The sequence below is a fragment of the Geotrypetes seraphini genome, chromosome 5 (assembly GCF_902459505.1).
Source record: "Geotrypetes seraphini chromosome 5, aGeoSer1.1, whole genome shotgun sequence".
Taxonomy (NCBI): Eukaryota; Metazoa; Chordata; class Amphibia; order Gymnophiona; family Dermophiidae; genus Geotrypetes; species Geotrypetes seraphini.
Window position 1 is genome coordinate 46,258,621 of NC_047088.1, and position 12,404 is coordinate 46,271,024.

At 43.6% G+C, this 12,404-nt stretch overlaps 1 protein-coding gene across 8 annotated transcripts in view; it reads right to left on the minus strand.

Annotated features, from left to right (window-relative positions):
* Window positions 1-12,404, minus strand: part of DOCK11 (dedicator of cytokinesis 11) — a 247,141-nt gene that overhangs the window by 125,913 nt on the left and 108,824 nt on the right. For all 8 annotated transcript variants that reach the window (XM_033945546.1, XM_033945543.1, XM_033945542.1 and 5 more), the window contains 4 exons: window positions 6,154-6,338; window positions 5,999-6,064; window positions 2,515-2,607; window positions 84-207 (listed from right to left, as the gene is read on the minus strand). In XM_033945546.1, the coding sequence (XP_033801437.1) occupies window positions 84-207; window positions 2,515-2,607; window positions 5,999-6,064; window positions 6,154-6,338 (468 nt within the window). The remainder of the gene's footprint in view (window positions 1-83; window positions 208-2,514; window positions 2,608-5,998; window positions 6,065-6,153; window positions 6,339-12,404) is intronic.

Genomic DNA, 12,404 nt, shown 5'->3' on the forward strand with positions numbered 1-12,404 from the left:
ACGGTGATGAATTTTGTCACTGTGTCATTCTCTAAACTCTACTTCTCAGTGTATACACCGAACATCGAAGACGGGAAACATACCGGCAGTTTCAACAGTGTCGTGCTTTTTAGCGGTTCCCTTAGTGTTGATGTCACAGCTGACATGGTAAAAGGTGAAAAGCAAGTGATGTTTTTGATGCAAGTGGATGGGAAGTTCCACCTTTATCTGAAATTAAAAAAAAACAAACATGTTGCAGTAATACTTAAACATACAATGAAATGAAGCATCTTTTCATTCTCAGCGGATCTGATATTCAGGGGAGAGTGTGGCGCAGTGGTTAAAGCTACAGCCTCAGCACCCTGAGGTTGTGGGTTCAGATCCACGCTGTTCCTTGAGATCCTGGGCAAGTCACTTAATCCCCTCCATTGCCCCAGGTACATTAGGTAGATTGTGAGCCCGCCGGGACAGACAGGGAAAATGCTTGAGTACCTGGATAAATTCATGTAAACCACTCTGAGCTCCCTGGGAGAATAGTATAGAAAATTCAATAAATAAATTTATCCATATACAAGACGCTCCTGCTCAGTTAAATCACATTGAGCAGGTCAGGAGGAGCAGCACTTGACAGGGTAGTGCTGCTGTATACCCCCTCTGACCAACATATCACTATTTGGGCAGTACAAGGACGATCTGGATGTGGAGCTGCGAGTTATGCGGGCACTGGCGATATTCAATGCTAGACCAATGCCCACATAGCTAGGCAGGTAAGTGGGACACTTAAATGGCTGTATGGGAAGAGAATGGAAGACCTGAATATATATACTCTAGAGTAGAGAGTTGTGCGGGGACAGAAATCCCACCCATACCCACCCGTCCCCGCCAGGATCCTCTCCTCCCCCACCCATCCCCGCAAGGAATTACCTCTATCCCCCCCCCATCCCCATAAAAAGCAGCAATTACTTCTGACAGGATCATCAATTCCATAGTTTCTTTTGTGTTTGCGCTGCTGTTTTCCTGTTTTTTTGTTTTCTGTTCAGGTAATTAACTTATAAACCCCCTCTTTTACTAAGGACGACGTGTCCTTATATTATATAGACGAACCCTGCTTCCAAAGCCTTCCATCCCCGTGGGAGTCCCGTGGGCCAGAGGGGGGTCCCTGTGGGACTCCCGTGGGTTAGGGAGGGATTCCCGCGGGACCCGCGATCCCCGTTCTCATGCAGACCTCTAACTCTAGAGGAGAGAAGGGACAGGGGAGATAATACAGACGTTTAAATACTTGAAAGGTATTAATATAGAAATAAATCTTTTGCAGAGAAGGGAAAATAGTAAACCTAGAAGGCATGAATTGAGTTTGTGGGAAAGTAGACTTAGGAGTAATGTTAGGAAATTATTTTTCATGGAGAGGGTGGTTGATGCCCAGAATGCCCTTCCAAGAGAGGTGGTGGAGAGGAAAACGGTGACAGAAAGTGTGGGATGAACACAGAAGATCACTAATTACATAATGAATAGTATAAATTGAAGAACTAAGGCCGGCTCTGGGCAGACTTGCATGGTCTGTGCCCCGTATATGGCAATTCGGTTCAGGATGGGCTAGGGAGGGCTTCAATGGGAAACACAAGTAATTTGGAACATATGGACGGTGCTGGGAAGACTTTTACGGTCTGTATCCTACAAATGGCGAGATGGTTTAGATAGGCTGGAGTGAGCTTCGACAGCAACTCCAGTAGTTGAGACCTAAGGACAGTATCGGGTGGACTTCTACAGTCTGTGGCCCAAAAATATCAAAGAAAAAAAAGAAAATGTAATTTAATCATGCATTTAGACTGCGTGTAACTATTAACCACACAAAAACAATGTTCAAAATCTTTGGCCCTCTTTTATTAAGGTGCGCTAACCGATTTAACATGCGCTAAATGCTAACGCGCGCATGTTAGTCTATGGATGCGTCGGGAGCAGCGTGGGCCATTCAGCGCAGCTCTCTGCGCTAAAACAGAAGAGGGGGGTAAGTTTCAAGCTGATCTGTACAGACCAGCAGAGGTTATTGAGCTTCTGGTTAGATGGCGTCTACTGCTCCATTAGAGCTTTGCCTGGCTCTTCTTATTGATCTGAGCATAAGGTGATTGAATTAAAGATTTATAACTTAAGTACTTGGATTACAAATGCTTACAAGTAATATGAAAATGTACAGTAGCCTTGACAACATACTCTGCTGCTTTGAAGTTTCCATCTTGTGCTAATTCAAATCTCCCTTTTTTTTTTTTTTTTTAAACTATATGCACAATAGTTTTGCAGAATTAGAAACATACTACAAAAATCATACATAGTTGGCTATCTCTCGCTGAATATCAATAGATAGCTGGACATATGGGACTTAGCTGGTTGGGAGTCGTTCCCGGATAGCTAAGTCCTGCTGAATATCAGGGGTGGGGGTTGGGGGGAGATAATGTTTGGTTTTTCTCCACCTGCTTCTTCCAAAAGAAAAAAAAAAATACTACTTTCATAGGCCATTTGCAAAGTTGTCTCTCCTTTTACCTCATCGTAGAACTCCGGACTTTGGTTATGATGCAGAACGATGGCGAAGGCACTGGTGGTAAAAATGCTGCCTCCGGGCTTTCCATAAATACACTGAAATAGAAAGAAAATGCAGGCTAGCCTGGACAGTAGGAATGCAGGCAGATGGAGAGCATTACATACAGGATTCCTTCTACCCAGAGCCCAGACCTGGTACAATCTTACCGTTTCAGCTATGACGGCTGAACTGTCCTTTTGGCGTGGAATTGCCGTGAACTGCCCACCGGTGTCACCGGCATCTCACTGTTGCTTTCACGTACCTACCCACCCGCCTCACCGCAGTCTGTTGCTTTCTACCACTCGCTTGCCTCCACATACTCTTTTCTCCTGCCAAGTTCTGCTAATTCTACTTTCACCTCCATCAGATTTTATCTCCCCCCCCCATCAAATAAAATTCCCACACCCCTCCACTACCAGTTTCTACCAGCACAGCTCTCTCTCTTCTTCTGCTCGACACCTGCGGAGAGGTGCTCCTGGGGCCATTCTCTCCAACTGCAGGGCCTTCTTTCACACTTCTACCGCCCATGCTAGCTCCAGCCCATAAGCGTCTGACAGTAAACAGAATTCAAACAGCACAGGCTGCATGGAAGGAAGATACGATCATCAGGAAAACAGGAGACATACAGAGAGAAAAAACAGTAAAGATGGGTAAATTCAAGGTTTCAAGGTTTATAAAAAATTTGTTATACCGCTTAATCTAAAATTCAAAGCGGTGTAGAATAAAATTCATTATCAGCACAAAAACAAATGATTAAAAACAGAACATATCATTACTGGGGATTGGTCAGTAAAAACAAAAATACATACACTAGACAAACAGAAGTAAAAACAAGAGGGAAAAGGGAGAACTACAATAAGTAAAAGAAAGAACAAATAAGGGAAGAACAATAAGGAGAAGGTTGACCTGAAACAAAACAATGAGATTGTTGCCCTTACGAGGGCAGTTATGTATCAAAAGTGTCTATGAATAGGACTACAGAAGTTTCTTCCTTTATTTTAATTAGGAATGGAATTCCAGAGGGAAGGTACTGTCACTGCAAAATTATTGGATCTTAAAGTGTTAATATATTTTAAGGATGGAATAGAAGGGAGACAGAAGGAAATGCTAGGAGAGCCTTGGGGAGCAGTTAGGTGAGACAGTAGTGTTGTCCAGAAAAACCTAATGTTGGAAAAACTGAGTAAAATGAAGTTTTTCCCATGAATTTGATTGTACTTGATCAGAAAATAATTTTTTAAAAAATTTTTAAGCCTATCCTGGGGTCCCTCCATAGGTAGTGGAATGTTTTTCATTTGGGGGGCCCAAAGGCTCAGCCCGAGCCCCAGCAGGATCCTGTGGCATGACCTCTCTCCAGCTCCCAACTCCCCCAACCACCTCCTCCCGGTCGCTGTCATTTTAAATCTTCCATCAGCCGCCGTGCAGTGACAACGAGCAGGTTTGCCCCCGAAAGTCTTCATTCTGCAGCAACGCTGTGTGGTGGCTGCCGGGTGGGGAAGTAGGGCCATAATTGACTCTGACCGCCAATTTTTGGGGAGGCCATGGCCCCTGTGGCCTCCCCCATTCCGACGCCTATGGGTCCCTCAAAGCCACTGATTACATAAAGCTCAGTTTTTCTTAAAATTTGTTATTATTTTTGCTTAATTATTTGCTTAATTATTTTTGCTTAACTTTTACGTTTTCACACTCAGCAATGATACACTGATAAAAAGACATCAAATCAAGTCTGTTTTATTTTCTGATCAAGCATAATCAAATTCACGGGAAAGACTTCAATTCGCACCGTTTTTTCCAACTTTAGGTTTTTCCGGACAACCCTAGTGAGACCGGCATCTTTGACAGACTGACATAAAAGATGGTAAGGATAGGCAATGGATATGAGAGAAGAGGTATGAAAAGGGAGAACATAAGGAATGAAACTTAAAACTAAAGTGGAGATAAATGAAAACAAATTCAGAAACAAAAGTTGTAAACCTTATCAGATGAAAATATTCAGAAAAAAAATATTCTACACTAAACTTGGATGTTATCCATATTAAGCCATGTACTACTACAGAATCTCAGACACTGTATTGCATTTTTAAAAAAAAAACTCTTTGCCACAGAGTCTACCCAAAGCTACTGCAAAAGACCAGCAGCTCTCCTGTTCAATTAAAAAAAAAAAAAAAACCCCAACATGTCGTATTCTACCCTCAAAGAAAATGTACTCTGCATTGTATTTTGGAATAGCATTAGACTGTAACTTTGAGAATAAAAAGCTCTAGGAAAGGAGGTCATCACATGAGGCTGAAGGGAGGAAACCTCAGCAGGAATAGAAGAATATTTGAAATGTGGGTAGAAACCATTGTATGTTTGTAACCCAAATAGAAATTTGGGGTGCTGCGGGATATAAACCAGAGAAGACAAAGGTAGTAAAAAAAATTTCTATTTATGCATTTTTTTGCTTTAGGATACATGTGTTACACTTTCTGTGGTGTTGCATTGTATGCCGAGTCCAGTTTCTTGGTGGTTCAATTTAACCTTTGTCTACGTATTTCTATTTTATCCTCCCTTTTACAAAAGTGTAAAGTGTGTTTTAGCGCCAGCCATGGTGGTAACAGCTCTGATGCTCAGAATTCTATGAGCGTCTGGGCTGTTACCACTGTGGCTAAAATCCACACTACAGTTTTGTAAAGGGGGGAGGGGTTAGTTTGTGATGACATATTCCATACTAGGCAAAGGTGTGTTCTATGTGTTCGAAAGACACGGTTTTCTGTTAGGATTGACTGCGCAGGACTGATCTGTACTAGTCTGGCTTGTTCAGTTTTACAATGAGTGTATGGATGCTGTACTGCTATAGTATGTAAGATGCTGATTTTTCCTAGGTACACTCTTGTGTGACGTGTGGCTTGTTACTAAAAATCATGTTTTTCATACAGATTGGGGGGGGGTGTCAAAAAATGATGGGCCCTGGGTGTCATATATGCTAGGTATGCCACTGAGGTAGAGCGAGATCTACAAAATTCAGTAGACACAAATTGGTACACTGAATGGACAAAATGGTCCTTTCTGCCAACAGTGTGTGGCGCAGTGGTTAAAGCTACAGCCTTAGCACCCTGGGTTCAAACCCACGCTGCTCCTTGTGACCCTGAGCAAGTCACTTAATCCCCCCCATTGCTCCAGGTACATTAGGTAGATTGCGAGCCCGCCGGGACAGACAGAGAAAATGCTTGAGTACCTGAATAAGTTCATGTAAACCGTTCTGAGCTCCTCTGGGAGAACGGTATAGAAAAATTGAATAAATAAAAAAAATAAACCTTCAATGTCCTAAGAAACCATAAGAAAGATAAACTGGACATAAAGTAATCTGGACTTGATATTACTCTACTTAGGCCCAAATTTTATCCTACTGTTGTGCAAAGAGCCTTCTGATCCGGCAGCATTAAGACTGACAAGTGTAACTGGGCAAACCTTTAAAGCACCTGCATCACCCTCATCCGAATCTCTGAATTCCACACAGACCGCAATGTTCCTTGCCTGGGAGAAGACAAAATGAGGAAATATGTTGCAAACATGTTTAAAATACAAGTCACCTTTTCCAGAAGCATTACTCCCGAGTCGCTTACCTTGGCAAATGTTTTCTGGCCGTCATACTTTAAATGCAAAGGGTAGACGTAGAGGCGATTTTTGTAAATGGTGAAAGGGTAGCAGTACTTTGTAACTTCCGGCACAAGTTCTTCAATTTCGACGGCAACCCATTTACGGTCCTTTTCAAAAGGCTTGACAGGAATGTATGACGATGTGACGCAATCTAAAGAGGAGCGACAGGTTTACACAAAAGACTTTAATTATATGTTTCAAGCTTTATTTATTTATTTTAGGCATTTATATAGCGCCTATTAAAGTTATCTAAGGGGCTTACAATCAGGTACTCAAGAATTTTTTTTTTCTCTATCTGTCCCGGTGGGCTCACAATCTTATCTAATGTACCTGGGGCAATGTAGGATTGAGCGACATGCCCAGGGTACTGAGGCTGTCGCTCTAACCACTACGCCACTCCTTCCTCCAATGCCGAGTCAAACTCTACACATCAAAAGGGTAATTCTATAAGCATCAGTAGTTTAGTGCCCCCTTGTGCTCATAAATGCAGAGAAAATATGAGCACCTATGTGTTGTGTAAGCACCCTGTGCACTATTCTATAAGAGCAAGTTTACGTACTATTGCAAAGAGCATACACAAGAGTGGAGGATAGGCAAGGCTCCCAGTCACACCTGTAACCTATAGAATACTCTTTGTTACGGGCCATATTCTATACACGGTACCCCAAAACATTGGCACAGACTAAAATAGCGCATCATAACTTTTAGACGTGCCCATTTAGGCCAAGGAAAACCAGGTCTAAATACCTGCGCCTTGCTTGTATGTGCAACTGTGCACGTGAATTTTAGGTGCGCCTACGCTCCTTCTCCCGCCATGCCCCTTTTTCGGATTCACACCCTAGAACTGATGCGCACCACTTTATAGGATGCATCTACCAACTGCAAATGTAACTTCTCATTAGCATCAATTAAGTGTCAATTATGAGGTATCAATTGCCAGTTATCGGCATCAATTAGACCTATTAAACAATTAAGTTGTGCGTGCAAATCAGCTGGGTGCACGATTGGTGAACACAACTTAAGGCGCCATATACAGAATTTGGGGGTTATGTGTGTTCCAGCTGCATTTAGGCATCCAGAGTTTTGCCAGCTCTGTGGCTAGTTTAACTGTGGGTATGTACCGTGTTTCCCCCAAAATAAGCCCTAGCATGATTTTCGGGGTAGGTCTTAATATAAGCCCTATCCCCGAAAATAAACCCTAGTCGCCGGCAGCAGCAGTGCTCCCTCCGTGACCATTCCATCTCTCTCACCCATCCGAATCCTGACCGCGAGACCGAAATACAGTACCTTATAACAAACTGCGTCATTGGCAGCACAGGCCCCATCAGCAATGCGGCAGAGGAACGCCCGGGTGTGAGAAAGCCACGATGGGGCCTTTGCTGCCGACAATGTGGTTTGTTATAAGGTACTGTATTTCGGTCTCGCAGTCGGGGTTCGGATGGATGGGAGAGATGGAAGGGTCAGCAGGGAGAGGGGTGGGTGTGTGGTGAGGGGGATGGGAGGGATTAAAAAATGCTCCACGGGGGAATGGGAGGAATATAAGGTGCAAGGGGAGGGAGGGATATAGGCTGCAAGGGTTCTGCTGCACAGGGGGATGGGAGGGAGGGATAGAAAGATACTGCACAAGGGGATGGGTGAGAGGGGAGGAAAGATGCTTCACATGTGGGGGAGAGAAAGGAAATAGGAAGAATTAGGGTGGAGGAGAGGAAGGGGGAGATAATCATTGTACATGAAAAAATATAAGACCTCTCCGAAAATAAGACCTAGCGCCTTTTTTGGGCCTAAAATTAATATAAGACAGTGTCTTATTTTCAGGGAAACACAGTATATGTTAGGCATGCCAATTCCCGGTTATGGTTGTGTTCTATGATGATTCCTGGGTGTCCTTTACAGAATATGCTCCTATCATGCATTATCAGGTTACCTTAATGGAGGCACCTTGTTAACAATGGAGCTTCCAAGAAGAGTAGGGTTGACCAAAATCAAATGGCAGCAAGAGTTCAACATCTTTTGGACAGTGGTTCCCAACCCTGTCCTGGAGGACCACCAGCCAGCCAGGTTTTCAGGATAGCCCTAATGAATATGCATGAAAGAGATTTGCAACGCAATGAAGATGATAGGAGTGCAGATCTGCCCCATGCATATTCATTAGGGCTATCCCGAAAACCCCTACTGGCTAGTGGTCCTCCAGGACAGGGTTGGGGATCACCGCTTTAGGGTATGGGAACAACATAACACTAACACACACACTCCCCTCGTAGTCCTCCTCCATTCTGCGTCCCAAATTCGTGCCTCCCGCGGGCGTTTACCGCCTCTGGCCAGCTCCCTCCTCCCAGCCGCACTTCTCTTGGTAAAGCCGCAAGCAGCGGCTCCTGCAAGTGGTCCTCTGGTCTTTGCAAAGCCGTGATCGGTGGCTCGTGCATGTGCTCCACTGACCTGGAAGCCTACCCTCTGACGTAGATGCCAGAAGGAAGGCTTCCGGGTTTGTGGACTGCGTGCACGAGCCACCAATCGTGGCTTCGCAAAGACCAATGGACTGCGTGCAGAAACTGCCGCTTGCGGCTTTGCTAAGAGAAGTGCGGCTGCAAGGAGGGAGCTGGCCAGAGGAGGTAAACACCCATGGGAGGCATGAATTCGGGATGCAGAACAGAGGGGGACGATGAAGGGTGCATTGAGACACGGGAGGAGAAAGGTCGCTTTGGGACAGGAAGGGAGGAAGAGGGACTGCATTGGTATAGGAAGGGTAAAGCAGGTTCACATTGGGACACAGAAGGAAGGGTGGGGTCACAAAAACTTTGGGCAAAGAATGGAAGAAAGGAGGGAGGGAGCATGAACATGGGACACAGAATGGAAGAATGGAGGAAGTGAGGGAAAGAGATGCTGAGATGGGGAGGGAATAGAAAGGGAGAATTGTTGGGCCTGGGGGTCAGGGTGAGAGGGAAAGAGAGTTGGTGCACATGGGGAAATGAAGCAAGCAGGTGAGGGAGAAACATTGGATGTGGTGGAGGAGAGGGAACAGTGGGACTGATGAAGAACAAAAATAAGTGTAAACCTCCTATCTATTCTTTCTATTTAAACGACAGCACTTTATTTTAAAGACTGTTTCTTTAATGGTTTTATAGACTATGTACTGTACAGGATCAGAGTTACATACAAATTTAACTTAAGAACGGTTTAAAAAACGGAACTCGTACTTAACCCGGGGATTGCCTGCGTAATATTCCCCAACAGTATGCAACAGGCAGATGCACTCGTAATATGGGCTGATGTACAGGTGGTGAGGTATTGTGATAAAAGATACGAATTGAGCATTGATGAAAAGGGATTTGTAAGATTTTTAATCTTTTTTCACTATTTGTAATTTTGTGAGGAAGTTTTGTGCAGGTGTGTTTTGTTTGTTTAATTGGTAATTTTATTATGTACTTTGTAGCTGTTGTGATCTGCTTCAGGTTGATGACAGAGGTGGTATATTAGGTTGAAGTTATGGATATATAAATCCATAAATTTAATGCATTTACAAATTTTGCAGAACAGGTTCTGTAGATATAGCCAGACTCTGTAGCAGCGCATACCAGCCACCGTACAGTCTAATATTAGGTCATGTTAGGTCTAAGAAAATTAGCTGTTTTATGGATCAGCCGCTCTCTCTTTGCACAGAGGTGCCATTCACTCTTATCTTAGTATGCAAAAAAAAGAAACCTGTTTGGAGACATTGAACCCAGGGGAAATTTGTTTAAAGATTTACATATACATTTGGGCTTACAGTCACTGAGCAGACTCACACCAGTTTTCAGCTATTACTGTCATACAAGCAGGCTGGCAGAGCCAATAAGGAGTGGGTTAAAACAGGCACAATTACAGAACTCCTGGCAGAAACAGAAAAGGTTTACATGCTCATCCACTCAAAGGAATTAAGAACCGTCCAGAAAGAGGGGATGAAGTAAGCTTGCATTAGAGCTGTGCACTAAAATTTAGCCGATGGCTTCCTAATGCAAGTCTAATGCCAGAGTTTTGCTGCCCAGTGCAGTATCCAAATAGTATTCAAATAGGCCTGATGTAAAAAATGTACACTAACACGAGAAAGCACACTGGTTGTAGGTGCACGTGGGCGTTCATTTCTGTCACCTGAAGGTCTTGTACAAGACTTCCAGCTGACACTAGAACAGGCCCAACTCAAAGATATCCTCCGGCACCACTGGATACTCCCAACACCCACAATTCTCTGGACCCCACCCCCAGTCCCAAGCATGTCCCGAGTGAACCACCTGTCATCTCCTGGACCTCCATCCTTGGACTTCAAAAAGGACCCTAGTGGCCTAAGCGAATCCTCAAGAAACCAAATTTTATTTATTATCCGCTTAATAGCCTAAGCGGCTTACTATAAAAAAACATACATAATCATAAAAAAGACAAAAAAGCATCTATCTAAACATTAAAAAGAACCAACGGAGATATCATGCGAAAGTCATCTCTTAATCTGATTTGTTAAACATTCTTACTTCACATCCATCTGAATGTCAAAGGTCATCATTTCACCCATGCTTGAACAGTTAGTTTTAAGCAGTTTCCTAAATTGCAATACAATCGTATTGTTCCAGAAATCTCATTCCAAAGTATGGGTCCAGCTATAGAAAAAGTGGATTTTACAGTCTTTGCCTATTTTAATTCTTCTCTTTTTCGTACATAGCACACAAATCCCAAAACATCTCTGGTGGCACATGTGGACCTCCGAACCCTCATCCCCAAACTCAAAAATGTCCTTGGTGGCCCAAACAGTCCCTGACCTCCACCCCTCACTCCCCGTGCACCTGTAAGTTGGGAGGCAGAAGTGATGCCCATTTGCTCCTGCCTTCACATTGCTATCTTAAAAATTGCCATACCGAAGAGAGACGTTGAGAGAAGAAATATTTTCTCTGGTTTGTTTTAAATCTACTATTTAGTAGTTTCCTTGCATTCCTCCTAGTCCTAGTATTTTTGGAAAGAGTAAACAAGTGATTCACATCTACCCATTTAACGCCACTCAATACTTTATAGGCCTCCATCGTATTTCCCCTGAGCCATTTTTTCTCCAAGCTGAAGCCCTAGCCGCTTTAGCCTTTCCTTATAGGGAAGTCATCCAATCCTTTTTACCATTTTTGTCCCCCTTCTCTGTACCTTTTCTAATCCCACTATATCTTTTTTTGAAATGCAGTGATCAGAATTGCATACAGTATTGAAATATGGCAGCACATGTTCCTGTGCTGGATACCCCGGGATGCACAGTGCAAGGTCATGTGCTGATAATTTCAAGATGGCAGTATGGAGGCAGGAGTAAGTGGTTATTGCTTCTGTCTCCAAACTTAAAGGTAAATATAGAGGGATTGAAGGGATCTGAAGGGGCACTTGGGCTAACATTGACATTTTTGAGCTTTGCATTTCAGGGCTTTCAGGCCCAATTATGTAGAAGCTGATAAAGATAAGGCTGAATTGCTTAACAAATATTTCTGTTCTGTGTTCACAGCTGAAGTGCCGGGAGCAGAATCACAGAAGACAAATGCAAATAGGAATGGAGGTGTGGTAGACCCAGATCAATTTTCAGAGGATTGTGCTTGTGAGGAGCTACTTAATCTAAAAGGGAAGAGAATGTGACTTGTATACCACTTTTTTGTGGTTACACATTCAAAGCAGTTTACATATACGAGTATACAGGTACTTATTTTGTACAAGTGGACATAGCGATGGGGCTGGATGGTATACATCCAAGAGTACTGAAAGGAAAGTTCTGGTGGCTCCACTGGCTGACCTTTTCAATGCTTCCGTAGAGTCAGGAGTGGTACTGGAGGACTGGAGAAGGGCGGATGTGGGCCCTCTCCACAAAAGTGGAAGGAAGAAGTAGGGAAGTCTCACTTCTGTGGTAAGCAAATCAATGTAAATGCTTTTAAAACAGAGAATAGTGACATTTCTGGAATCCAGTGGATTACAAGACCCGAGGCAACCTGGATTCACTAGAGGCAGGTCTTGTCAGATAAATCTGATCAGTTTCATGGACTGGGTGACCAGAGAACTGAGCACAACCTTTGACAGTGTTCCACACAAGCATCTAATAAATAAACTGAGTGCTCTCAGTATGGGCCCCAAAGTGACTAATTGGGTCAGGAACTGGTGAGTGGAATGCATCAGAGGATAGTGGTCAATACAGATCGCTCTGAAGAAAGGGATGCTACCAGTGGTGTGCCTC